Source organism: Lissotriton vulgaris, chromosome 3_1 (genome assembly GCF_964263255.1).
Source record: "Lissotriton vulgaris chromosome 3_1, aLisVul1.2, whole genome shotgun sequence".
In the NCBI taxonomy this organism is placed as follows: Eukaryota; Metazoa; Chordata; class Amphibia; order Caudata; family Salamandridae; genus Lissotriton; species Lissotriton vulgaris.
Genome location: NC_141689.1, coordinates 1580126436 through 1580153408, shown reverse-complemented (window position 1 = coordinate 1580153408; position 26973 = coordinate 1580126436). Strand labels below are relative to the sequence as shown.

Genomic DNA, 26973 nt, shown 5'->3' with positions numbered 1-26973 from the left:
AAATTAAATATGTCAATCATGTATACACCAATTACACAAGTTTAGGGAAGACGCACATGCACTTTAGCACTGATTAGCAGTTGTAAAAGTGCTCAGAGTCCCAAGGCCAACAAAAAGATACAGTAAAATGTAGAGGCAAAAAGCAAAACATTTGGTAAGACCACCCTAACGATGCCAAGTCTAACATGGGAGAAAGCTCACTTGAAATCAGGGAAAGTATAAAAACTGAAAGTAGGGGCTTCCCTTTCAAGCATGGCCATTTAGCCCCATCCCAAAAATGACAGCAATAGTCTTTCTGCCCCCCCCCCCCCCCCCTCCCCCCGGGAGGCTGGTTGAGGTAAATACCCATGATTTGCCTCCTGCAAGGCAGAAAGCTTAATAGGTGCCAGGGAATTTTTTTTTAAAAAAACAAGAAAATGTAGGGGTGGGGGCATGCCCATAATGGGCAGGGCCATGTCCCCACCCCAAAAAGTGCGTCATCAGTCTTTCTGCCCCCCTTGAAGTTGGATGGGGGCACAAAAGCACACTAGGCACCAGGGACTGCACATATGCAGGGGTTTTTTGGTCGGGAGATGTCCTCCCGCCATGGTGCCATGCTCTCACCCATCCCATGTCCCAAAATATTTTCTGCCCCGGGGGAGGGTGTATAGGGATATTCACCCACAATATGCTCCCCCAAGGGGGTTTAAAGCCCACTAAACACCAGGGATTTCAAAACAGCCAAAGCAAACAAAAGGAGGGGACGGCATACCCTGGAATCAACCCATATCCACCTCAGAAAGGGCAGTAGTGTCTTTCTGCCCCTCTGGGGCAAGTAGGAGCTTTCTCCCAATTGGGGTGGTTGACCAAATGTGTCCCCCTAAAGAGTGTAAAAAGTCAAACTGACAGCAGGGAAATTGCCTTTGGGCCAAAATAAAGTGGAGGGCTGTTTTATTCTGTTTTTCCCATTAGGGATGGAAGGTTGCAAAATACCAGAGTTCAACACCAGCACCACTTTTTTTTACCTTAAAGGCAAAATCTCTGGTGTCAAGTGAACTTTCTACTCCCCCACCCCTCTCGGGGGATTTATATGGGGCAACCTCCCCAATTGGGACAGCCCTCCTATCTGCCTTCCGGGGGAAAGCCACTATTGCTCCTTCTTGGGTGAGGGTGTAGCTTGATGCCAGGGTAGGCCTCATTCTTCTTGCAAGGGGACTCCCATTGACCTCAGTTTGTTCCTCCTGCAGGGACTAGGACCAGCCATACAAGTGGGGAATTGTTTTTATCAGATCAAGTGGGGGAACGCTGTGTTGTAGGAATTTTTTTAATTCCTCCTGATTCCGGAAGTTTCCATCACAGAAAGGAAAGTAAAATGTGATATTATAGACAAAGTTTGAAGTTTGCAGGGCACGAGGGTATGCAAACCTCATGGGATCCATGCAAGGAACACCAACCTGAAATTCCCTGGTAGTCTAGTTTTCAAAAATGTGCAGGTTTGCTAGGTTTTTCTAGATGCCAGCTGAACTAGGGCAACAAAATCCATAGCCATTGCACTGACAGGAGCTTCCTCCGACTGGCGCACAACTGCCCACCAAGATATCATTTGCGATTGGTACGCTTTTGTACATGACTGACTGAATGCCAAGTGAACATTCAGTACTCACATCTTCTGGAACTGCTAAGTAAACAACTTGGTTCCTCCTGAGTAGGATGATCACCCACTTTCCTGATCTGAACCACTCTTATGCTAATGACTACCCACTTGTTGAGAGTTTTGGACTGACCCGCACTGCCTTTTTAGGCACACACCATGGTTGTCTCTTTCATTTCCATTGTCCTGATGAAGACCTGCATACGGAGGTTTAGATTTACCCTCATCGCTTAAGTCAGGCTGAAATATCGACACCCCGCATTCTATGGCCTGAAATATACTATACTTGTCCTTCCCACAACTGGATGGTACATTCTAAAAACAATAGTATCATTCTGTACAATAGACATGGGAGAATATAACAAAATTGTGCTGTAAACAGGCCCAAGAACACTGGTTTACTTTTTCTTAGCATCATTACACCAGTGCTGTCTGTTTAACCCCTTGGCCGCGGCGCAAATTCCGCCGCGCCACTGGGGGGGGGGGGTGGGGTTTAGTGCGGCACTGCTATGCTCGTGACAGAACCATGCCATCATGAGCCACAGGCGTGTGTGCTCATGACGGCGTGGTTCCGTCACGGCCCACCGCTCATTAATTCGCCTGCACAGTGGGAAATTAATGCCGCGTGGGCGGAGCGGCCGCAGCATGACGGAACCAAGTCGCCCGTGGCTCATGACGGCGTCGTTCCGCTATAAGTAGGCAAGGGGTTAAAATTAAGATACCATGATCTCCAACTGGTTCTTTTCTGATTTCCCCTTTTTCCACTCACCTCGCACATGAGCACTTTTCTTGCACTTCTCATTTTTTTGACAACCGTTTTCTGTTCTATTGATTATGCAACGTCTACAACTCATATATAAAGAAGATTCTGTCTCTTGAATTTAGTTGTTTTGTCTTACTTTCTGGTGTATGTTTGAAGAGTATTTACTCTCTTGTGTAAAGTAATCCTGAGAAAACTTTTTGGGCCACTCAGTAAATTAATATGAAAAGTCTTTAGCCTCTTTGGTCTCCAAAAGAGGTTTGTCAGGACCAATTGTTGTTCTTACTGTACTCTACCTAGGTCCTTTGACGTATTCTGGGTTACCCCATTAGTTTGAGAAAGGACTGTAGGCACTGTAGAGATTCCTGGAAATACATGCCTACTTCTTGAGAAACAGCCCAATTTTATCAGGCTACAGTCTGGTTTACAGACAGATCAACACTGCTCTGAAAAGTATAGATAAAAACTTTATTTTGTATAATCATTGCTGCATAAAAGGACAATGTTTTTTCAAATTAAATGTACACTTTAATATATTAGCTGGTACTTAAGGTTTGACAATTTTAATGGGACAGGTAAAAACCTTAATTACTTCCCTGGATAGAACGCTGGGAGCTGCCTAGCAATTCCAGAATGCCCCCTTTGTGGGCTATGTCTACCGTTACAAGTCTGCAAAGAAAGCATTCTGTGCTGCCAGTTCCCAACATCCTTCTGGTATGTTGCGGAAGCAGAAGCTGCTGCTTATCTGAAACGGGGTGATAGGTTGCGACACAGCTGTGCGGATAGCTGCGTCTCCATCAGCTGTCTGAGAAGAGGCTGGGAGAGTGCGGCAGGAGAAGAAAACATGTTACTTACCTGTAACTACAGTTATCCAGTATTAGTATCTTTCATAGATTCACATACCTGATTCATTCCCTGTCGCCGAGGGGGGAGTCCCATGGTAAATACAAAAGTAGTGCCAAAGGTAAATAATAGTAGTAGGCCCCAAAGAAAAGGCCTGAGGCCTAGATCTTAGTAGCCTATCTACCTCATTATGCTAAAAGGACCAAAAAATGGTCCCAACCAATCAGCTATCAGCACCCTCTAGAACATTCTCAGCAGAGCCAGTTCTCCTCAGATTTTAGTTAGCACAAGTGGGAAAGAAGTATCCCAAAACATAGAGAACTGACTCTTCGGGGAGGAGGGTGGGTGCATGTGAATCTATGAAAGATACCAATACTGGATAACTGTAGTTACAGATAAGTAACTTGTTTTCTTATCCAGTATTGGGGTATCTTTCATAGATTCACATGCCTGAATCAGAGTAGCAAGCAGTATACCAAGTATACAGTCGGCTGCGGATGGTGGGAGACTAGTGCTGATAAACTCCCAATTGCATCCATACATTGTTAACAAAAGGTATAATAAAACCAAACTTCAAAATTTAAAAGCATGACCCATACATAGGCAAATGAAACATGCATAGTAATGTCACTATATGGATATATAAGCTATTATGCACATATTATATACATCAAAACATGTTATAATTGCAGAAAATTGTATGCATCATGAATAATAACAACCATAGGCAGTAATTAAAAGACCGAAAAGGTACCTGAAACCGGTCTCAAAGAAAAAGATGGTGTAGGACAGCCTGTCCAACCGCTGCATCCTCCTGATGTGTAGATTGATGGCAATAATGTCTCATGAAAGTGTGGACATTCTTCCATGTCACAGCATGACAGATATGCCACAGTTCTTGTGGAGTGGGCCTTGACTCTCCTTATCAATGGCCTGTTATTCTTGTCATGGCAGAAATGGATTGTAGATGCTATCCATCTGGCAATTGTGGCTTTTGTGACTGCAGTTCCCAGAGTAGCTTGTCCGGAAGCCACAAACAACTGGTCGGATTTTCTAAAGCTCTTTGTAGGTAGAACTTTAAACATCTTTTAATATCCAGAGAATGTAAGGTTCTTTCCGCTGGTATAGATGGGTTTGGGAAGAAAGCCCGTAATCTTACCGGGTCATTTAGGTGAAACTGTGACGGCACTTTAGGTATAAATATAGGATTAGTCCGGAGGGTCACATAACCCTGAGTGAAATGTAGAAATGGTTCCTTTATCGTGAAGGTCTGAATTTCACTCACTCTTCTAGCAGATGTTAGAGCTAGAAGTAAGGCAACTTTCCACGTGAGAAATATGAGCTCGCCCTTGTGAATCGGCTCGAATGGGTGTTTCATTAGTTGCGTTAGGACAGTGTTAAGTTCCCACTCTGGTGGAGGAGGCCTTACCGGCGGAAACGCTTGGAAGAGACCCTTCATGAATTGTTTGATCAATGAAGAGGAACATAAAGAAGGAAGTTGAGCGCCCTTTCAGAATCTGGAAAGTGCTGCTAAATGGACTTTGATTGATGAAAATGTGAGTCCAGATCTCGCCAGATGTAACAAATAAGGGAAAACTTGTTCTGCAGGAGCTTCAACCGGATGAACCTTGTTAGCCTTAAACCAACAGCAAAACCGCTTCCACTTTAGACGATAAGTCTTAATTGTGCTCTGAGCTCGTGATATAGTCAAGATGTCACGACAGTCCAGAGGGATGTCAAGGTCCTTGAATTCTAAGAAATCAGGAGCCATGAGTGTAAATGTAGAGACTGAGGGTCCAGGTGAACCACCGGACCTTTTTTCCTCGACAACATTGTGGGTGTTGAAAGAAGACGGATCGGCTGGTCCTGGGATAGTAACAGAAGTTCCTGGAACCAGTACTGGCGAGGCCACCGGAGTGCAATTAGGATGAGACAGCAGCCCTCACGCTTCATCTTGCGTCACCCTTGGGATTAGAGGTATTGGGGGGAAAGCGTAAGCACAAATCTCTGACCATCGCATGGACAGGGCGTCCCCCCTTGATCCCTGTTGAGGATATCTGCTGGCGTAATATTGGCATTTCTTGTTGTGTTTCGTTGTGAACAAATCGAATGGCAGCATGCCCCAAATTTGAAACTCCCTGTTCACTTGATTGTGCTCTAGCTCCCTTTCGTGGCAGTCCGATTGGGATCTGCTGAGCGTGTCCGCCAGGATATTTTGGAGGCCCCGGACATGTTCCGCTTTGAGGGTTATGTTGTGGAGTTTGACCCATTCCCCCAACTCTTGAGCCTCTCTTGACAAAGTTGCTGATCCTGTCCCTCCTTGCTTGTTCACATAAAACATGCTGGTGGTATTGTCGGTCCGAACCAGTACTGATGAACCTGCAATCCTTGGAAGGAAAGCTTGCAGGGACAGAAAAATCGCTCGTAATTCCAGGTTGTTGATATGTTGTTGCCTGTATTCTTGAGACCACTTGCCTTGTATCTGTAAATCTTGGAGATGACCTCCCCATCCTTCCATGGAGGCATCTGTTAGGACAAAATCTGGAATATCCTGTATGGAAGTGAGTCCTTCCTCTTAATTGGCTCTCTGTGACCACCAATATAAAGCGTTTACCATGCTTGGTGTGACTCTGAGGATGTCGTCAAAGGAACCTGTTGCTAGCTGCCACTGAAGGCGCAGTTCTTCCTGTAGAGGTCTCATTCTGAGTCATGCCAAAGGGATGAGATTTATGGCCGAAGAGCACATCCCCAGAAGCGAAGCGAACATGCGGACAGAAACTGACTTTCTTCTTGAAATCAGAGTTGCCACTTTTGAAGACGAACCTGTTGTTCATGAGATAAAAATGCCTTGCACTGGACCGTGTCTAGCAGGACTCCAAGAAATGGAAGGACCTGCATCGGACGCAACTGAGATTTGCTCTTGTTCACAGTTAGTCATAGAGAGTTAAAAAGATAAAGAGACGTTGAAGTGGCAATTTTGACTGCTTGTTCCGAAGGACCTTTGATTAACCAATCGTCTAAATACAGGAATACTTGGATTCCCCGGGATCTTAACGCTGCTGCTACAGGAGCTAGACACTTTGTGAAGATCCTTGGAGCCGATTTTAGAACAAACGGAAGCACTTTAAACGGATAATGGGCGCCAGCCACAGTGAAGGGAAGGTATTTGTGATATTTGGGATGGATTGGGATGTGGAAGTAAGCATCTTCCATATCCAGAGAAGCCATAAAATCTCCCTCGTTTAGGCAACCTAGAATCTCTGAAAGTGTGACCATTTGAAATCCTTGTTTCTTGAGGAATTTGTACAGGTTGCAAAGGTCTAGAATCGGTCGCCATTCCCCTGATTTCTTTTTGATCAGGAAAAAACGAGAATACAAAGCCGTCCGTTTCTGATGTGATGGAACCTTCTCTATTGCATTCTTGAGGAGCATTGTTAAAGCTTCTTTGAATAATAAGTGAAGATGAAGGGGAGGGGGTCCCTTGGGCGGAGAGGTAGGTGGCTTGGTGACAAATTCTAGGGTATGCCCGTTGTTCACCAGGTCTAGAACCCATTGATCAGAGATAGTTTCTCGCCACTTGTCCACAAATGCTGAAATTTTCGTGCCCACAGGAATGGGAATAGGTGTGATTGGCGCCCTGCGGAGATCACTGTTTTCTGTTGGCGTCTCGCATTTGATTTTGCGATCACATTCGACCGCCCTGACGAGATAAACCAGTCGTGTTGGATTGCCGGTATAAAGATTGGTAATTCTGTCTATATTGGGGCTTGTATTGTCTGTTCTGCTGGGTTTGATATCCTCCTCTAGAGGAAAGCCCACACCCCCTTGCGCCTCTGAAGGTTCCACGTTTGTATTGCAATGAACCCAAGGATCTTACAGTATCCGTATCGGTTTTTATTGCCTGGAGGGCTTCATTAATGTGTTTCCCGAAGAACGGTTCGCCATCATAGGCCATGTCTAAAATTTTTGTCTGGACCTCCGGTCTGAAAGTGGTGGCTTTAAGCCAACCCTGGCATCTGAATACTGAAACCCCAACCAGTTGCCGAAAAATTGGTATTGACAATGTCTAGTGTGCAATCTATCGTTCCCCTCCAGGGAAACATCCTAAGCAACGAAGTTTTAATTACGACTTACCTGAAGAACGAAGTCCGAACAACGACAAATCCTGAACAACTAAGTCCTAAACCACGACTTTTCTTAACATCGATTCCCGAACTGCAATGGCCCTGGTACAATTTGTTGCACGTCACTCTTCTCCGCCCCCCCACCCCATTAGGAAACTTGGAAACGGCAGTGACATAATAAATTCAAAAAATCGATGCTGCTCCAGTCATGGCACAAATAAAATTTAACTGAAGATACTAGCGTGTTACTACTCACTGGGATGATCTGTCCGCACACTCCAATGGCTTCGTGCCTCGTGAAGGTACTCGGATGTGGATGTGTTGCCCAGGCTGTCCTTAGCAGAGGAGTTGACTTGCTGGCAATGCCGTAACCTTAAATATTGGTTATGTGAATACATTACATTCTGTCATGAATCACTAGAAAAAGACAGGCTCGGCTCGTGTTGTTGACATATCTTCAACAGCTTCTCCACAAGTGCTTAATTGAACAGGTTACTGGGGGCTTTAAGTATGTCATTAAGAGGGGAGTTCAAAAAGGCATGGAATTCCCTAGAGTTAGGGGGGGAAAGTGAAAAAGAAAACAAATCTAAGTGCTAATTCACTCTGTGTTTATGGCTGTCAGCATCTCATTGGAGCGGGAATGACAGGTGTTAAAATATATATTGAATTAAGTATCATCAAATGAAAATTGATTATTATTCAAATCATCTATTATTACATTTATTTTATTTAAAAAGAAAATAATTTGTGAATTAAAAAGAACACAGTGGTGAAAAAGGGTAATGAGCAATATAAAAATATTTAATGGAAGTATTGTTATTACAATAGTGCCATCTATTGGCCAGTCACGAGGTGGCTTCTTTTCGTGGTGAAGGAACTCGTTGTTAAAAATGTAGTGGTTTAGGATTGATCGTTGATTAGCCTACGCGGTTTAGGAATTCGTGGTTTAGGCAGTAGTTGTTCAATCATACATTCCCCCCTCCAGTAGGATTTTCCTTACTTCCTGACTTCTGTCTTCAGGAATGAGCTCAATCAGCAAAGCCATGTCTAACCACAATTGGCGGTCATAATGCCCTAATATTGCTAGGGAGTTATCTGCTCTGATGGATGCAGCTGCCATTGTCGAAAACTTCTTGCCGATCAGGTCAAGACAACACCCCTCCTTGTCCGGCGGTGTAGCCGGGTTCTTAGATCTTTGTTGGGCAGCCTGGGAAATGACCGAATCTGGCCGAGGGTGCCCAATGAGACAGGATGGACTACTGGCAGGAGCACAATACTTCTTATCTATCCATGGAAGCACTGCTGGTTCAGATGCAGGGGTTTTCATGATTTGTTTCCCTTCGTTCCATATATCAATAATCGGAACAGCCCTCGTAATCTTCCTGGATTCCTCTTTAAAATCACGACGGAAGCATTCTGTTTGTTCAACAGTGACAGGCAGTTGAAACCTAGCAGCAGCTCGCTGCATAAGATTGTGAAATCCTCCTATATCCTCTGGTGGCGAATCAAATGGTAGAGGAGTCGGTGGTGAAGGCATAGGGATAATGTAAGAATCCCTGGGATTTTCATGAGGGTACTCTGGTAATTCACCCTCTTTAACTTCCTCCTCAGAGGATGTGTCCTGATCCTGATGAGGGTCTGGAGGCTGATGTTCTTGAGGAGGGTCTGGAAGTTGAGGCGTTGGAACCGGAGCAGCAGGTGGAGGCAAAGGGTCCGGAACCGCCTGAGGCAGAGGTGGAACTTGTGGAATAACTTGCTGCAGGAGAAACCGCTGTCTGTAATCTGCTAGCATGGCTTGCAGGTCCTGTTTAAGAGTTTGAGGCAGATGGCTCGTCTCACTCTGGCGAGATTGCCTATGATAAACTCTATGATGCTGGACCACAAAGTCCTCTTGATAGTATTGTTCATGTTAATCCTCCTCCTCTTCATCATCATCTTGACATTTGATGTGTAGCTCAGATGGATGATGAGTTATCCCAAATGGTCCTTCCTCCTCTTCGTAATCGTAATCATCATCCTCTTCCTGCACATATGTTTCAAGGAGATGGGAAGGAGTAAGCGGTGAAATATTGCTATACTCATGTCTTTGAAATGTTTTGAGCTGAAAACTCCTAGAAGAAACAGGCGTTGAATGAGTCGGAGCCACAGTCAATGTTGTAGACAGAACAGGTAAGTCCCCAGTCAATTACATTGTCATCGACGGGCTCTCTGTCGACGGACTTGTCGTCGATGGGCTCTTTGTCAACATCATCGACGGGCTCGGCGTCGACGGGATCAACGTCAAGTGGCTTGACGTCGATGGAGTCTTCGTCAACAGGATCGTCGTCAACAGGATAGACGTCGACGGGACAGTCGACGGTGCAGTAGACAACTGCGTCTTCGTCGGAGATGGGAAGGAGTAAGCGTCAACAATTCTTCGACGACGGTCTTCTTTGACAGGATAGTAATCCTCGTCGACAGTATAGGAGAGGTGACAGATGTCGTTGAGATAGTCTCCATCGACGAAGGAGTAGAAGAAGTGACAGAAATCGTCGACGAAGGAGGGAAAGCCAGAGATTTTGAGAGGCTTTTACTCACTGTTTTTGAAGATGGCTTCTTATAGTCCTTGAGAGCAGAGGACTGAGGCAGAGGAGATTACAGGAGACCTGTGAGAAGGGCCAGAAGTAGAGTGGGACGATTTATGGTGATTTCTCCCCTCACTTGAAGAGCTGTCCTGTGATCAAGCTCTCTTGCTGGAAGTTGAGGCTCTATCATCCTCTTCAGCCGAAGAAGATTTAAGCCACAACAGAACTCTTGCATCCCTATCTCTAAGTGTCTTAGAAGGGAAGGTACGGCAAATTTTGCAATCTTTTGCCTTATGTTTACGGTAGAGGCAGTAGATGCAGTCCTTATGTTGGTCATCAACATAAACTCTCTTCTTGTTGCAGGTTCTGCAAGGCTTGAATAAGGCCTTCTTGTCAGACATCATGGATTAAATGAAGAAAAAAACTGAGTGGCGCTCAGGGAGACTCTCTTCCACACGACGTGCGGTGAAAATCTGAGGAGAACTGGCTCTGCAGAGAGTGTTTTAGAGGGTGCTGATAGCTGATTGGATGGGACCATTTTTTGGTCCTTTTAGCATAACGAGGTAGATAGGCTACTAAGATCTAGGCCTCAGGTCCTTTCTTAGGGGCCTACTACTATTATTTACCTTTGGCACTACTTTTGTATTTACCGTGGGACTCCCACCTCGGCGTCGGGGAATGATTCAGGCATGTGAATCTATGAAAGATACCCCAATACTGGATAAGTGAGGTGTTTATTTTCCGACCAATCCTTTAGGTAAGAGGTGACTCATGCTCCCGCAGCGCACACTATTATGGAGGGGTAAGTGGATTATAGTAGCCTTATTACCCTAACCTGAAAGAGAATAACTGCTGTTGATTACTCCCAATCTTGTGCACGGATTACCTGCAGCATTAACAGCCATTAATGTTTGCAAGAAATGACAAGAACACTTACTGGACATGGAAGTTAAAGAACAAGAAAGAATCCTAGAATGAATCTTCACACTAATTTACCAGCATGAAAACCAGGGCCACTTTTTTCAACAAAGAGTCTGTGCATCACTTTGCGGAGCAGTGAGCCTGCTCAAATACAACAAGATGTAATGGGAGAGAGCTCACCTTTCCTAAATTGTAGCAAAACAAGTCAGCAGGGGTTTGGTTTCTGGTTGGAAGATAACGCTACTTCAAAAGATAGACTTGCATTCCTGACATGTAAAAAAATAAAAAAGTTACTTACCTGCCATCCTAATTGCGCTTAAAAATACTCTTACTGAGGTGTGGGATTGCAGGGCACTTTTAAGAAAAGCCAATTCTTGTAAAAAACAAGCATTGCTAATGCATCAGTTTCACCTATGTAATGAATAAAGAGCTGTTTTTATCAATCATCACCCGGGAGAAAGAAAGAGTTCCCTGACAAATAACACAGGAGGCTAGAGGATGTGGCGCAGCGGGCAGAGCTACTGACTGAAGAGCTGGGGATCCCAGTTTGAGTCTTGAGGCGACATGCAACAGCCTGTGATTCTATGAAAATCACTTAATCTCCATGGGTGATAAATTGTTCTATAAATATGCTGCAAGAGTTCAAGGTTAAACCTTGTGAAAATATAATTCCACCAAATCGGATGTTAGCAGTATTTTGGTGAAGGGAAACTGATAAGGGAAGCAGACAAAGACCAAGCATAGGTAAATGCAGGAAAATATGCTACAGCCAATAGAAATGGAGGAACGGTAAGTGGCAAGCACAGGAACCAATGAGAAGACGGGAAAGAGAGGAGGCAGAATGTAAGTCCCTTTCAAGTTTATATTAAAAATAATAGATTTCTGAAGCGCAGCGCAAGCGCTGTGCAGGCAAAACCTAACAAAAAGGATTGGTTGCTTACCTGTAATCCTAATTCTCCTTCAGCGGAAACACCACTGAAATCAAAGCACTGAATAGCCACGTCCAAGTAAAGGATCCTGGAGCACTTGTTCGAAAAAAGTATACTTTGCTTATGAAGCCATACTTTTTAATTAGATTGTAAATGAAATTAGAAGCCTAATAAAAAAGGGTATATTGGCTAATTCCATGTACCTACATAAAAAAATTAAATCCCATTAATATACATAATTCACCATGGAAACTAAGTGTCAAGATAAAAATCCTTTTCACTTTTTATTTTAAAAGAAATGAAAACTGACACTAGATTTGAGCACGCCCAATCCTTTAGTATGCCCTCAAGCTCTCTCAGTGCCAGTTGCTCTCGTTCAAAGGTTACTACAGAAGTTGTCATCTTCCTTTAATCCTTCCACTGGGGAAGGACTGCTTATCATTTCAATGGAGATTCCCCTTAAGACAAAGTTACCATCTTTTTGTAACAATATTTCTGGTGGATACGGCATCTTCCCATATAGTCCTCATCTGCGTTATCACCTGTTTCTTTGCCACTCTATAACTGTGTCTACCTCTCCATACCTTCTCTCTACATCACTCCTCACTCTGCCATTCTCTGACCTGTATCATTTTCATTTCCCTGTATCTCACTCCGTAATGTACCTTACCTCTCGACCTTATCTTTCTTTACCTTGTCTTACCTCACCGCGCCTCTCTAATTCTATTTCTCTCTACCGCACCTCTGTCTTTACCAGCCTCCTACCATTACTCTTAGTTCGCAGAACCGCAGGTCACAGTCTTGGCAGAGAAGTACAGACACATAAAGAGAAGAGGAGGGGCTAGGCCGGGGAAGAGAATTAAAGAGAATATTATCAGATTTCTGCTGGTGTAATGGAGAAAATCCTCTGATCAGTGCTTTTATTTTCCCTGTTGTAGAATGTCAGTCGTGAATTTCAAGTGGTGTATAGATTATGTCTAATTTTATGATGTAGTCCACAAAACATCCACCAATTCATTGTTCTTCCAACAATAAAAGGAATAGGATGGTTATTCATACCATGTAAAATGTAGCAAAACAAACAAAATCAAGATACAAGCGCAAAAAGGAATGGCCCTAGTCAAAGCTTGCTCAAACCTTCTTTTGGTACGCTTTGGTTGGTGGATGCCGGGCATCTTAAGGTTTGGGTGTTTTTGGGTGCATCTTTTCTGCAACTTTAACGTACAGTTCAATATTATTTGGCATCATGTGGGTTTGAAATAACTGCAAATTGTTCATAAATCTAAAGGTGGTCCGTTCAGGGGATCCCAAAATATGCTGGGCCTGGGGCTTCAAAAATACTTAATTCGTCCCTGAGTCATGCAGTCCTACGTCTTTCTTGGTGTGGTGAGGAAGTGGACAGAACAATGTAATAGTAAGAGCTAAGCCCAAGTGGAATGCAGACATGACTTTTTTCAATAGGGTATTAAGTACCATAGTGAGTGGGACACAGGGAAAAGTGGTTGGACCTAAAGGGACAGTAATTAATCAACCCTGGGGGCTGCAATTTTTGCCACTCAAGAAAAAATTTATTTACAGTTAGGGAAGGGACTGAAAAAATGTGCAGTGATTCAAATTGGGTAACCATGAGACGGTTAAACTGTGTAACAATAAACTGTGTGAGATGAAACAGATTCAATTAATACTTTAAAAAAAAAAGTGCCCCTAAAGAAGACTTAAACAGAGAGGATTAATCCAGTACACACATTAAGTCAGACAAGGTAGCCACATATAATTTTACGGTGGACGCTACTACATCCTTCTAGGTATTAAACAGAGCAAAATACAGAACACTGGACAGACAAGAATGGGAAAGATCCAGGCATTTCGACTCACACCAAGAAATAACTTCGCCCAGTAGACTGATTAAATGGATTTTGCAGCAGGTGTTCTGGCATTCAAAATAAAGTCTGTCAAACAGAAGGCATCATTTTTGGCAGCACTAAATGTCTATGCATGCAGCCACAGGGCTAGCAGACAGGATCCTTCTTCAAAAGTGGATCCAATCTGTGGGAAAGAGCAAGAGGTGACAAATACGGAGCTCCAACAGATCACAGTACCAAATACTTCTCAACCATGATGGGCTGATCAGGATCAGTTAAGCTCAGTCTTCCTGCACCTTTTGCAGCACTTCTGTCGGAAGGTGGATTATCGGGTACATGTAAAGCAGGCCCAGTGACCGGTTAAATCTGAAGGCATCCCGTTACGGACTAGTTGAAGAAAAATGTATGGCACAAAATCTAGAATGCTGCCTGTGGGAAAGAGATTCGAACACGGACATCCCAATCTGGAAAAGATCATGTCTGTTATGCCACAATGATGTTCCCACTCATGGCTTTTCAGAGAGTGCTGTGCTTAGTGCATCCACCCTCCTATTGAGGGTGCCTGTAATGTAATCTGTCAATGGAAAAATGTACCACTGTAGGGCCCAACGCTATAGGTGTAAGGCTTTTCAAGACAGTTCCAGGAATCCACAATCCCTTGTCTGTTGAGATTGTGGATGGTGACTGTTATCCATAGGACCTGGATGGTATTCCCTTGAGTGGAAGAGAGAAAAAACATTTAGGGAGAGACTGACTTCCTGCCGCTCCAACATTTATCTGTGGAAGCTACTGTGACGCAGTTCCAGGAATCCACAATCCCTTGTCTGTTGAGATTGTGGATGGTGACTGTTATCCATAGGACCTGGATGGTATTCCCTTTGGTGGAAGAGAGAAAAACATTTAGGGAAAGACTGACTGCCTGCAGCTCCAACATTTATCTGTGGAAGCTACTGTGACGCTGATCAAAGGTCTTCTGACTGAAAACTTGTGTAAAAGCTCCCAGAGCTCTGCTACTCGAAATAAAGCAAACAGTCACGCTGCATTCAATGTACTTATTCCTTGTGTCTTCCCATCACCTTTCAGATCTCTATCCCCAACACAACATCCCTCTTTTTCCCTGTTTGTTGCCTCACTTTTTATTCTGTGGGTTACTTGATCTCCGTTATCTCCTAACGTGTAGTTTTCATCCTGCTTTCTTTCCTCCCTTCTCTCTAGCTGCTACTATGATGTACTGTTATTCTGTGATTCTTCCATATAGTCCCCTTCATTCAATGTGAGTGACCCTCATTTCAGGTAATCTTACTCTCTAGACAGCATCTGCTCAGAGGTGGTCACTCGACTCTACATACCCCCATTCTCTTTCTAGCTCTTTTGTTTCTTTCTCTGTTTTTCCCTTTCTTGTTTTCTTCTCTTTCCCATAAATGTCCCTCCTTATTACCCTTACCTCTCTGACCTATTTCTCTCACTCATTCCTTTATCTCTTTGCCAACTGCCCTGACTTTCTAAGTAGTTTTCCTCTCTCTTTATCCCTAACTCTTTCACTTACTCTCTCTCATACACAATATTTAAGAGTGCCCCTCCATTACTGTCTATACACACTTTTTGTAATGACTGTCCTTCTCGATCTCCTTTTCGTTCTCTTTCCTTGACTGTATCAGTCTGTATATTTAAGAGTGCCCCTCCATTACTGTCTATACCCACTTTTTGTAATGACTGTCCTTCTCGATCTCCTTTTCGTTCTCTTTCCTTGACTGTATCATCTTGCATGCTCGTTCAGTCTCTCTTTCCTCTTATACATCCATTATGGCCTGCTGTCTCCTGCTATTTGACCACTCTTATTTTCTTGCTGGTTCTTTTCTCCTGTATTGTTTCTCGTCAATGACGTTCACTCTCTCCTGGCAGTCTCCACCTCCTACAGCAGCCTCCTCTTTGAACGTGTTTGGTCTAACTATGATTCTTACTCATGCTCGGCAATACATCTTTCATTATGTTACCTTGATTGTTAATTTTTGTTTCCCCTCTCCACTCAGTTCCTTGGCTCATCTGATTGGTGTTTGGAGCGTTGCGGAGTAAATGAGTGTGCCAGTTAACTGTCTCTGTCCTTAACAGCAGGGGCATAAGAATAGCCCCCGCAGCCCCTACAGCGCAGGAGGCCCTGAGCTCCAGGGGCCCCCTCTGGAACTGTGCACGTGCAGTGGGCCCCTGCTCTGAAACAGGCCCAGACTGGCAGTACCTGGGGTTTCCTGGGGCCGGTTTTGTTACAGGGGCGATTTTCTTATTGGGGTTCTATATTACATCAAGACACCTGACCCATCCAAGGTGTTTGTCGCGGCCTAAATGCCAGCTTTAGAAGTAGCAGCACTGGGGTTAAACTAAACGCCGTTGTTCCTCTTTTATTTCCAAGTCAGTCATCCCGGAAATAAAAGAAAGACAACGTCGCTCTGCGCTTACTCACAAGACAGCAGATGGCACAGCCTGTAGCGGAGCAGAGTGCCAATCTGATCCTGAAAAAGGTCATTGCGCTTGTTGGGTTTGCAGGATGAAAGTTGTTTAGTAGGCTGCGTCAGTAGAAGTTCTTGAGTCGGGCTTAGTGAATGGGCATGCACTGCAAGGCAAGGGAGAGCACCAGGACGGCTGGGCCCTGTGTTATCATAACAGCAAAAGGCCAGCAGTCCCAGTTACTTTTATGGAGGAGTTTAGAGCGCATCCGCACCGAGTTAGACCGGTTAAGCATTACAAGCACATTTTTAAGGCCACTCGAGAACTCCGATGCAGACTAATCACCTGCAGTTTCCTCCTTGAAATATAAATTAAACATGCTAATATGTACATCATTGTTTGTCGGAGGCCACACAAAGTCAGCCGGCGTCTAATGTTGTCGCAGCAGTTGGCATGCGCGCTTCTTCCAGAAAGACTTCATCTCTTTCAGGATAATAAAAGAGACTTGCTGCAAAGGGCGGCAGTTTGAAGAAAGTCGTCTTAGTATGTTTTACTTTTTGAGTAACATTATTGTGTCATAGGCCATAACATTAAGCTGAATACAGATTCAGATGAAACAACTCTGCAATGAGTGCAATGTGCACTGTATGATTTGGATGTATTCGCTATTTCAGCCATTGATTTGTGCCTTTAGTGGTGAGAGCCTGTCGGCTACATCCTTTCACTGATCTGGCATCGGCTGGATCATCTAACTGTATTTTCTATAGCTAAGGTGGAGGATAAACCTGGGGTAGAAGCCCCTCCTTCTGCAGTTCTGCCGCTCTTCTGTACAGTATGAGACCATGAGCCTTATTCGAGACCCAGCGGCACTATAACCAAGTGCCACACCAGTGTTGACTGTTCAGTGTTAAGGAGCTAACTCCTGTGAGCTAGTCTACCTGTCCAGGACAAGTCTCTCTGACTCTGCTCTCCTGCCTGTCCACACCTCACGCCCTCGGCACCTTTGCTAATTGTTATCTGCCTTTGTCAGTGTCAGACTGCCCTGTACTGCACACACTTCAATAAAAAAAACACAAGCAATTTAAACGAGTCTTTACAGTGCAGGAGACCATTTCCTTTCAACTTGAGAAAACTCAAGGTTGTCGTATCAGTACAGGAACAAATCTTTTTTTAACAAAACTGTGGACATTGATTTGATTAAATAAAAAAATGAAAAACCTTCGGAACGTTGCTCAAGATAGATCTCCACTCCTCTCTTTGCCTCTGAAATGAACAAATATACTTAGATTACACAAAAAGAGTGTATCTGCAGGCAGAAAAGCACCTCCAGCACTTTCCACTAACTTTTGTGTAGGCTGCCACCTCCACTAATTACTTTTGTATCAGCTTGGGCTGCACTCCCCTGGTGCAGACCGGTTTTTTCAAATGCCAAGCATCTTTTTAGCCTGGGTTATCTGTGCGTCTGTCCATGGTTGGTCATTTGGCACTGTAGCCGATTTGCTTTTAGAACTGTCAGTTCTAAAATCTAGACTTGTTAAAATTCAGCAGCCACTTGAAATACAAAGCTACTCTTGCTACTTTTTCTTTCTGTGCCTCCTCGGAAAGAAATGCAAACGTTGAGTCTCTCAGGGGTGTCCAACCTAGGTCCAGGAGAACCGGATCCATGCAAGATATTCAGCTATCCATGCGCTATGTAAACAAATGCAATTTAGAATAATTTTATTTGAATGTCTTCTATTTGGAAATCCTTAATATTTGGCAAGGCCCTGTCTCTCCTGGAACTACCTTGTATGCCCCTGTATTTTCTAAGTGTGTGTGTTTGAAGAACAAGGGTACCCCAGAGTTGGGACCGGGGGCCGTTAAGATGGTGTTAAGACTCAAGAGTAACACTTTTTGAATTACTAGTAGCCTAGGCTACCGGAGGACCTTCTTTGGTCCCTATCAGACCTCTGTCTCTTACACTGCCTGTATGTTCTACAGCACAATGTCTGCCTTCCGTCATAATGAAGTCTTGAAGTGGTTCTTGTCATTGCTAATGTGCTAAGGATTAAGAAATACACAATGTAGCTGTTTTGAGAACAACTGACTAAGGATGCTATGCTTTACTACCAAGTTAGTAATATGTCAGTTCAAATATGCAAGCCACCACTGACTGTGATATTTATTAGAAAGAAATACTTTCTCTAGCGTGTGTGTGTTCTTAAAACCACATTGCCAGTGCAGCCCATGCCAGTGCAGCCCATGCCATTGACAGGAAGTGAGGGTGGGCATATTTATGATCTAGTTTTACAGTGGCTGAAAGTATTGATAATGTGGTCATAATAGTAAGAAGCATATTAGTATGATGAATTTTATTGACATCTTATTCGATAAAAAAAAGTGACAATTTTTCAGGAAAGCTGTTATTTCAAAATCCTGACTGTAATGCCCTGGCTTGCATGGGTGAGGCTGACTTATGTGTTAGTTAGCTTAGCAGGGCTTTCGGAAGCTTGATTTCTTGGATGACCCTATAAGGGGCAGGACTCCATATTTGAGTGCATGCCTCAGACCAGCCCCGTTTGAGGTTGCACCATTGTTGTTTTTAATACGAGACAGTGTAGTAGATTGTTTGATGAAAGTGCGACTCTAAAAAAGATTTTGAAAACGTAAAAAAATCTGTAATCCTGCTGTTTTAACCCTTTCGATGCTAATGACGGAACGGTTCCGTCATGAGCATCGGTCGAGCTGTGCTCATGACGGAACCGTTCCGTCATGACCACGCCCGTTTTCATTAGGGCCCAGCACCGGCGGTAGATCTGCACCGCACGGATGTGGTTAAATGAAATGTTATATTAAACATAAAACTATGAGAGCAACATTGTAAGAATTGGACCACCTTGTAAGAGCTGCTTTGTCATGTATGTTGGCTGAGGGTATAATGAAATTGCTTAATATGTTATGTTGTTCAATAGGATGGTGTGCCACGTTTTTCTATGTGTTATGTTCTGTTTTCATATTGGTTTTTGTTACTTGGCTGTGATACAGCGTACCATTGATGATTTAAAGAGTGCCACAGGCAGATATATGTCTACTAAAGTGCACTAAGACACAAGAGGGAAGGGGGTGGGCACAAGAAGGTTTATAAAGCCAGCTGTCTTGGATGGGTGAAGGGCACCATCCAGCAGTTTTCCAGCTGCATCGCCTCAGTCTTCGTGGGCAGTGCTACTTCAATTGAGGCATATTTCCACCTGAGCAGGAAGTGGACCCAAAACCTCTTTGCATTCTTCCTCTTTGGCGTTCTGTATTTCTCTTCTCAGGGAGAGGTGGTGGGAAAGTGTTGCTCCTATTGGGATGTTTTCAGTCTCTGGCAGCCCCCAGTTGCAAAGGCTGCTTTCCAAATGAGATGGGAGGTAGGCTCAGCCTGGCATGTTTCCACTCTCCTGATATCCTGCTTCCAGTAAGTGATGGGCCTTGACCTGCCCTGGCATAGCTGCTAGATAGGACCCTTGTGCAGATGATTGCTCTGACTCAGCTCTTCATGGTGGGATACTCAAGACCAAAATGAGCCAGACTCCCATGTGGCTTCTGTCTGCCACCCACGCTCTGCCCTCAGGTGCCAAACATTCCAGACAAAGCAGTGACCTTTGATGGAAAACGTGCAAAAAAAAGAGATAGAGATTGAGTGGTGCTTCTCTGGTCTATTTTATATGTTCTCTGTAAGAACGTGGGTATGACTGGGTATCCCGGTGCACTGTAAGGTCATCATTTACTTTGTTTTAAAAGTTAGTACATTTGAATATACAATGAAGAATATGTTGTATAATGCACCACTTTTGCCATTCAAAAAAAAAAAAACATTATTAGGGAGAGCCATCCCCTACAGACCCCCCCCCCCCCCCCCCCCCAGCCCACTTGCAAAAGTCAGGCTGGCTCACTACGTACCATAGAGCATAGAGGGACTGGTCTGACAAAATATGCCAGGGCTGCTTTGGGTTCTCAGTCCGGCCCTGGCCTGAGAGCTCCTGACTAGGTCCAGAGCATGGGGGGGGGGGGATGTCCCTCCATGTACTTTGCAGAGGGGCCCCCTCAAGTTTCGTAACGCAGCTGCACAGGATATCTTGTACATTAGGAATTTGTAGGTGCAAGCATCTATTGGAGGTAAATTCTTTAGAATGTAAAAACAGAAAGGGTCTATGAGATCGGCAGAAATTGGTATAGGGAGAAGACCTTGATATTCAATTTCTACTTTAACCGACCTTTCTTGCCTCTCTAAAAATTGCGGTTTGTTTCAACAGGGTCTTATAAATACTACATAGCTTCATGATGGTCATGCTAGCAAACATATAAATGACCTGCACTTACCTTTGTGAACACTAGAAAGATGCTGTACAAAAATACGAGGTTGTGCTTCGTTATCGATAAATGCTGAGTGTGCTGTAACGTGAACAAAACCGAACCTATCAATGTCACCTTTACAGGGCTGAAAATTAAACAAATAGATAAGAAATGCATCAATTATTTCACAAACTGTTATCAAATCTAGAAATTTCAAAACAGTATTTTGACATTCTAATGATATTTAGTTGTAAATGAACCTTTTGTCTGAAGAAGAATTAGTATTTATTACAGTTGTGGCTGGGAACCAGGTTCTACGCAACAGCAATGGTACCACCTGTCCACTGACGCATACCAGAACTGAAAACTGATCTGAAGAGAAATGTTTGGATAGCCAGTGCATTTGTCGGTCAACCCGGAAGACATTTGATTTTACATGACAGCATTTAGTCTTCGCTAAATATGACTGTGGAACGAAGGTATGCTTACCTCCAATGCTACCGCTTTCATACTGGAAATAAACATCTCTCCCCCAACACACAACACAAAAGTTACAAAGATTTGTGGCTGATGAGAAAGTTTCAAGAGGCATATTTAGTCCCAACACTGGAAATAATGTGAATACAAGATGCCAGGGCGTTTTTAAGAACCTTTATGATAATTTTGAGTTTGGCGTTTTGTATTTAGTGGAAATCTCTCCTTCAACATCCTTTTCTACACCTTCCTCCCATTCACTCTTTCCATAATATCTTTCCTACACTGCAACTTCTTTCCCTCATTCCCTTCACCGTACTCTCTTCCTTTCAGTTCTTCTGATCCTTTTCTGCTCTATCCCCTATTCTTATCCCTCTTCCCTTATTGAACAATGGGCCGCAGAACGTGGGAAGAATCTTTCAATTAATTCACATGGCATTGAAAATGATAATTGCTTCAATAAATAGTTGTAATTTGGCTCTAAAGATCTGGTTAACCAATAATCTCATACGCTCATTGTGCCGCCTCCTACTTAATTTAGCGCCGGGATGCATGCTTTGGGTAGCTGTCTCGCTTTACAAGTCACCAATTCATTGTCCCTCCTCCACATCTGCTCTTTTCACCTATTCACTTATCCCTTATCATACCTCATGCTATACGTTTATGATTGTATAGCAACTGACTGAAATATTAGGCCCTGCAAAATATTTGTCTTTTAAATGTAAATCTGATGTGAAAATGAAAGCAGATTTCAACTTTTTCTTCTAAATAACATCCCTTGAAAAAGAAGAAATTAGTAACTTACCTGTAACAGCAATTATCCAGTATTGGTATCTTTTTTGGATTCACATGCTTGAATCATTCTGTGTCGTCGAAATAGGAGTCCCGGTACATTTATAATGGTAATGTCACACTAGACATAGAAAGTACCAGGCCTAAGCCTTTATATTTAGTAACATATATGAGTCCTTACTTAAAAAAGGATGAAACTTAAGAGAACAACCAATCAGCTGATGCCACCCTCTAGAACCTTCCTTGACGGAGCTCCAGTCCCTCAGATTTTCATAAGCACTGTGCGTAACCAGAGGTACAACTGAGAAAATTAATTGAGCTCTTCCAAGGGAGGCGGGCGGGTTGCATGTGAATCTATGACAGATACCAATACCGGATAACTGCATTTACAGGTAAGTAACTCATTTCTTATGCAGTATTAGGGTATCTTTCATAGATTCACATGTTTGAATCAGAAAAAATAGCAGTAATGAGTACATTTCGTAATAAACATAAGCCATACATAACAGATTAGTCAACAAATATTTCTTGAGAATGAAATACAAAAACATGCATATAAATAACTGAATTATGCATATAATTATGAAATATCCACAGCATAGTTTCCATTATTGGCATAACGAAGAGAAAAGAACAGAAAAATGAGCATTAGAAAGGTTGGTGGGATGGAAGGTAGGCTCACTTTATTGGAATAGATGTCTGAGCATCGCCTCTCCCACTGCAGCATCCTTCATCAATTCGGAATCCAAGCAATAATGCTTAATGAATGTATGCAGCGTTTTCCAGGTTGCTGCCAAACAAATGTCTGAGAAGGACACACCAGCAAACAACGCCATAGACGTAGATATTGCCTAGTGGAATGGGCACAAACTTTTGTTTGTAGAGGTTGACCAGCTGGCTGGTGAAAGAAGAGAATAGCACTAGAGATCCATCCAGATATTATCTGTTTTGTTAAGGGAAAACCTTTTCTGGGTAATATGTGAGCTACAAAAAAAGCTGCTTAGACTTGCGGAAGGATTTTGTTCTGTCTAGATAAAATTCAAGGAAATGCTTTAAATCCAAAGAATGTAAGGCTCGTTCAGCTGCCGTTTGTGGATTTGGAAAGAAGGATTTTAAGACAACTGGCTCAAGGGACTTGAGGTATAAATTTTGGGTTGGTACAAAGGATCAATCTATCATTGTTAAATTGAATGAATGGTTCTTGTATCGTGAAAGCTTGGTGTTCACTAACCCTTCTTGCAGATGCAAGAGCTAAAAGAAGAACAGTTTTCCAAGAAAGGAATTTTAAGTCAGTTCTATGTATTTGCTCAAAAGGTTGCTTCATAAGTTGAGCAAGTACCATGTTGAGTTGCCACATTGGAGGTGAAAATTTTACAGAAGGAAAAGTTCTGAAAAGACCTTTATGAAACTGTTTTATCAGTCTGTTTGACCACAAGGAAGACCCTTTGGAAGATCTTCAAAAACAAGAGATTGCAGCCAAGTGAACTTTGATCGAAGTATGAGCCAGACCTGATTTGCTAGGTGGAGGAGATATGGCAACACTTCCTCCAGATATGATATGAGGGGGATATACTTTTGCAGACCCACACAAGACACAGAACCTTTTCTATTTCAAAGAATAAGTTCTGTTGGTACGCCTACTCTAGGATGAGACAAAATCTCCCTGCAGTCTTGAGGGATGTTCCCTTGAACCAATGTTGGCGAGGCCACACTGGAGCTATTAGAATTAATTTGCAAAGTTCTGCTTTCATTTGCTTTAGAACTTTGGGAAGGAGAGGAATTGGGGGAAAAAGCGTAGGCAAATACGCCGTACCAAGCTATTGAAAACACATTCCCCAGAGAGCCCTGTTGGGGATGCCAGCTTGTGAAGTGTTGGCATTTGGAGTTGCTGCTGAGGCAAACAGGTCTATAGCTGGTTTGCCTCACTGCGGGAAGATTTTGCTCAGGGTATTCTTGTTCAACTCCCACTCATGGCAGGTTGTCCTTAATCTGCTTAGTGAATCTGCTATTATATATTCTTTTCCTGGAATGTACTACGCTCTCAACAAGATTTCATGTTGAATTGCCCAGTTCCAAATTAGTTGAGATTCTTGGGAGAGGGAGAGAGATCAAGTTCCTCCCTGTTTGTTTAGAGAGTGCATTGTCGTAGTATTGTCTGTCCTGACAGGCACTACCAAATTTTGTATCCTGGGTAAGAACGCCTGGAGAACTAGAAAGACTGCTCTTAGCTCTAAGAGATTTAGGTGTAGATTCCGCTGAGAAGGTGGCCACTTGCCACTGATTTGAAGTTCTTGCACAAAGGCTCCCCAACCTTCCAGAGAAGCATCTGTTATCACCAGATGAGAGACTTGTGGAAGGAAAGGTAAGCCCTAAGACAGATGGTGAGGATGAGTCCAAGTTAGAGTGGCGACCATTTGTGGAGTCACCTGGATTACGTCGTTGAAGGTTCCATTTACCTGAACCCACTGTGTGCTCAAGTCTTCCTGAAGAGGACACATGTGAAGACGGCAATGTGAATCAGAAGACTGCAAGAGGACATCATGCCTAGCAGAGATTCGTACAGGCGTACGGAAAGAGACTTTCTTCTTTGTATGCAGCTTGCTAAAGTCTGGAGTTTTCGTTGTCTTTCCTCCGTTGGATAGCCCCTTTTCAGAACTGTATCTAGGATAACTCCCAGAAATGTTAGACGTCAAGAAGGCTGTGGGACTGACTACTCTGGGTTTAATGTGAGACCCAACTTGCTGAAAAGCCGCAAACAGGTTTTGGAAGACTTCTTTGAGGCGTTGAGAGAAGGAGATATGGGAAAACTTGGGTATGATGCGGTCTGAGATATGCAGCTTCTGGAGCTAGGAAGTCTGTAAAATCGTGTGGGGCCGATTTAAGCCAGAAAAGTAAAACTTGGAATTGATAATGCCTGCCGGCTACTGCAAACCTCAGAACTTTTTTGTGCTTCTTGTGAATAGGTATATGGAAATAGGCGTCTTGGAGGTCCAAGGATACCATGTAGTCATTTCCATTGAGAAGCTGCAAGACTTCTTGAATGGTGATCATGCGGAATGACTGTTTCTTGAGGAATTTCTTTACATTTCGTAAATCTAAAATTGGCCTCCATTTGTTTTTTTTCTTGCGCACTAAAAAGAAGCGGGAATAGAAGCCTTCTGCCCTTTGATGAAAAGGAACACTCTCTATTGCTCCTTTTGGATCATTGAATTTATTTCCAACTGTAACTGGTGCAAATGGCTGCAAACCAGAGGTTTAGGTGGTGTTGGTGGAGGTGGCTGTATAAATTCTAGGAAATGGCCAAATTGAATTAGTTGTGGGACCCAGCTGTCCGTTGAAATTGGTTTCCAGTTTTCAAGATGATGGGGTATTTTGCCGCCTACTTTGAGGGAAGGGGAAGAAGTTGCAACCGGCATAAGTAAGAGGTCATTGACGCCTTGCAGAATCTTTTTGTCATCCAGCTTTCTCTCAAAAGGAAGATTTATTATAGGCAGTCACACTCTGTTGTCTCTGGACGAACTGCGAATTGCATCCTGTATTGCTGGCTAGAGTGAAGTATAGGAAGGGTACCTATACTGCTGGGAACCTCCCCTGTATGAAGACTGGCTTTTACCCCGTTCACCTCGAAAAGGGGTTCTTTTATACTGGAGGGTGCCCAAAGCTTTGGCTGTATTAGTGTCTTTTTTAATCCTCTGAAGGGCTTCGTCAATATGCTTCACAAATAGCTCTTGTCCATCATAAGACGTATCTAGAATCTTGGTCTGGACCGCAGGCCTGAACGTTGTAGCCTTTAGCCATCCTTGGCGCCTTAAAACCACAGCCCCAGCTAGCTGATGGAAACCAGTGGAAGCGATATCCATCGAACAGTCAATCTCCGAAGCGGAGCGTTCGCCCTCCAGCAAAACTTCCCTTGCCTCCTCCTTGATGTCTTGGGGAAGATCGTTGAGGTAAGGAGAAATGTCTGACCACATCTGCCTGTTGTAGCGTCCCAGCAGCGCTAAGGAATTGTACGCTCTGACTGTCATCGCCAACATAATGGAAAAACAATTGCCAATATTATCCAGCCTCCTATCCTCCTTATCTGGCATGCTGAAAGGGGAGCCGAAGGGTTCTTTGACCTACGTTGTGCCGCCTGCGCAATCACAGAATCAGGTCTGGGGTGAACTGTGAGACAGGCTGGTGCGTTATCAGGAGCTTTGTACTTCTTGTCAAGCCTTGGTACGACTGAAGGAACTTTGGCAGGGTTTCTCACTATTCTAATGCCCTGATCTCAAATATAGTAATGGACATAGACCTGACCGATTTTTTAAAAGATTCCTTAAAATCGTAAAGGAAACAGTCTTGTTGGTGATAAGGCATTGAAAACTCGAAATGTCTGGCTGCTCTTTCCTAGAGATTATGGAATCCCCCAAAATCTTCTGGAGGAGAGTCCACTTGAGGCGGAGATGGAGATGCTGGTGGAGGGTTAATTGAATCCTCCGATTCGTCCGGAAGTGATGGTGTACCCTGGAGTTCCCCTGTTGGTTTTCCTCATCTTCGTCTGAAGATGGAAGGAGCTGTACTGGCACTTGAGATATTGGAAGGGGTGGAGGCTGAACTCGCGGAGGTGGAGAAAGCTCTGGTGCAGGAGACGGTGCGGATGTAGGGAACCTCCTTTTCTAGTCTGACAACATACATTGTAGGTCTGATATCAAAGCGGAAGGAAGACAAGCCATCTCTGGCTGTTGCTGTTGATGTCGTTGGTCAGGGTAGCACTAGTGTTCATCACAGAACTAATCATCATCAGAGTCTTCTTGATACTTGACATTTAACTCTGAGGGGCTTTGCGCAACCCCAAACCTACTGTCGACGTCAGAGTCATCTTTATCATCTAAAAGATGAGTTGGTAATAAGGCTTGGACCCTACTGGGAGATGTTAATGAGGATGTCAATCTTTCTTTCTGAAATTTTTGCTGTAAAATTAATTTTGTTTTAAATTTTGGCATCGTCGTCGGTACACATACTGTTGTCGAAGAACTGTCGACTGGTATTGATATCAAAGTCCCAATAACCGGCATAGATGATAAAACTGTTGTCGATGATGGAACTTTCCTTGTCAAGGCTGTTGACGATGCAATAGGAGAAATAGTTGATGAGAGAGCCATCAACGATAGGTTCGTCATCGACAAAAAACTCCCTGTCATCTTTGTTGTCAGACTAGTCCTTGTTGCAATCTTCGTCAACAACAAAGACTTTCCTTTTTATTTTTATCGCCATTGACAAAGGTGTTTGACTCATCGCCAAAGACGTCGACGACGACTAGGTAGACGCTGACGAGACTG

At 43.6% G+C, this 26973-nt stretch overlaps 1 protein-coding gene across 1 annotated transcript in view; it reads right to left on the bottom strand.

Moving 5' to 3' along the window:
- Positions 1 to 26973, bottom strand: part of TMEM38B (transmembrane protein 38B) — a 446812-nt gene that overhangs the window by 23635 nt on the left and 396204 nt on the right. The window contains exon 5 of the mRNA XM_086962072.1: positions 20414 to 20531. Within this exon, the coding sequence (XP_086818198.1) occupies positions 20414 to 20531 (118 nt within the window). The remainder of the gene's footprint in view (positions 1 to 20413; positions 20532 to 26973) is intronic.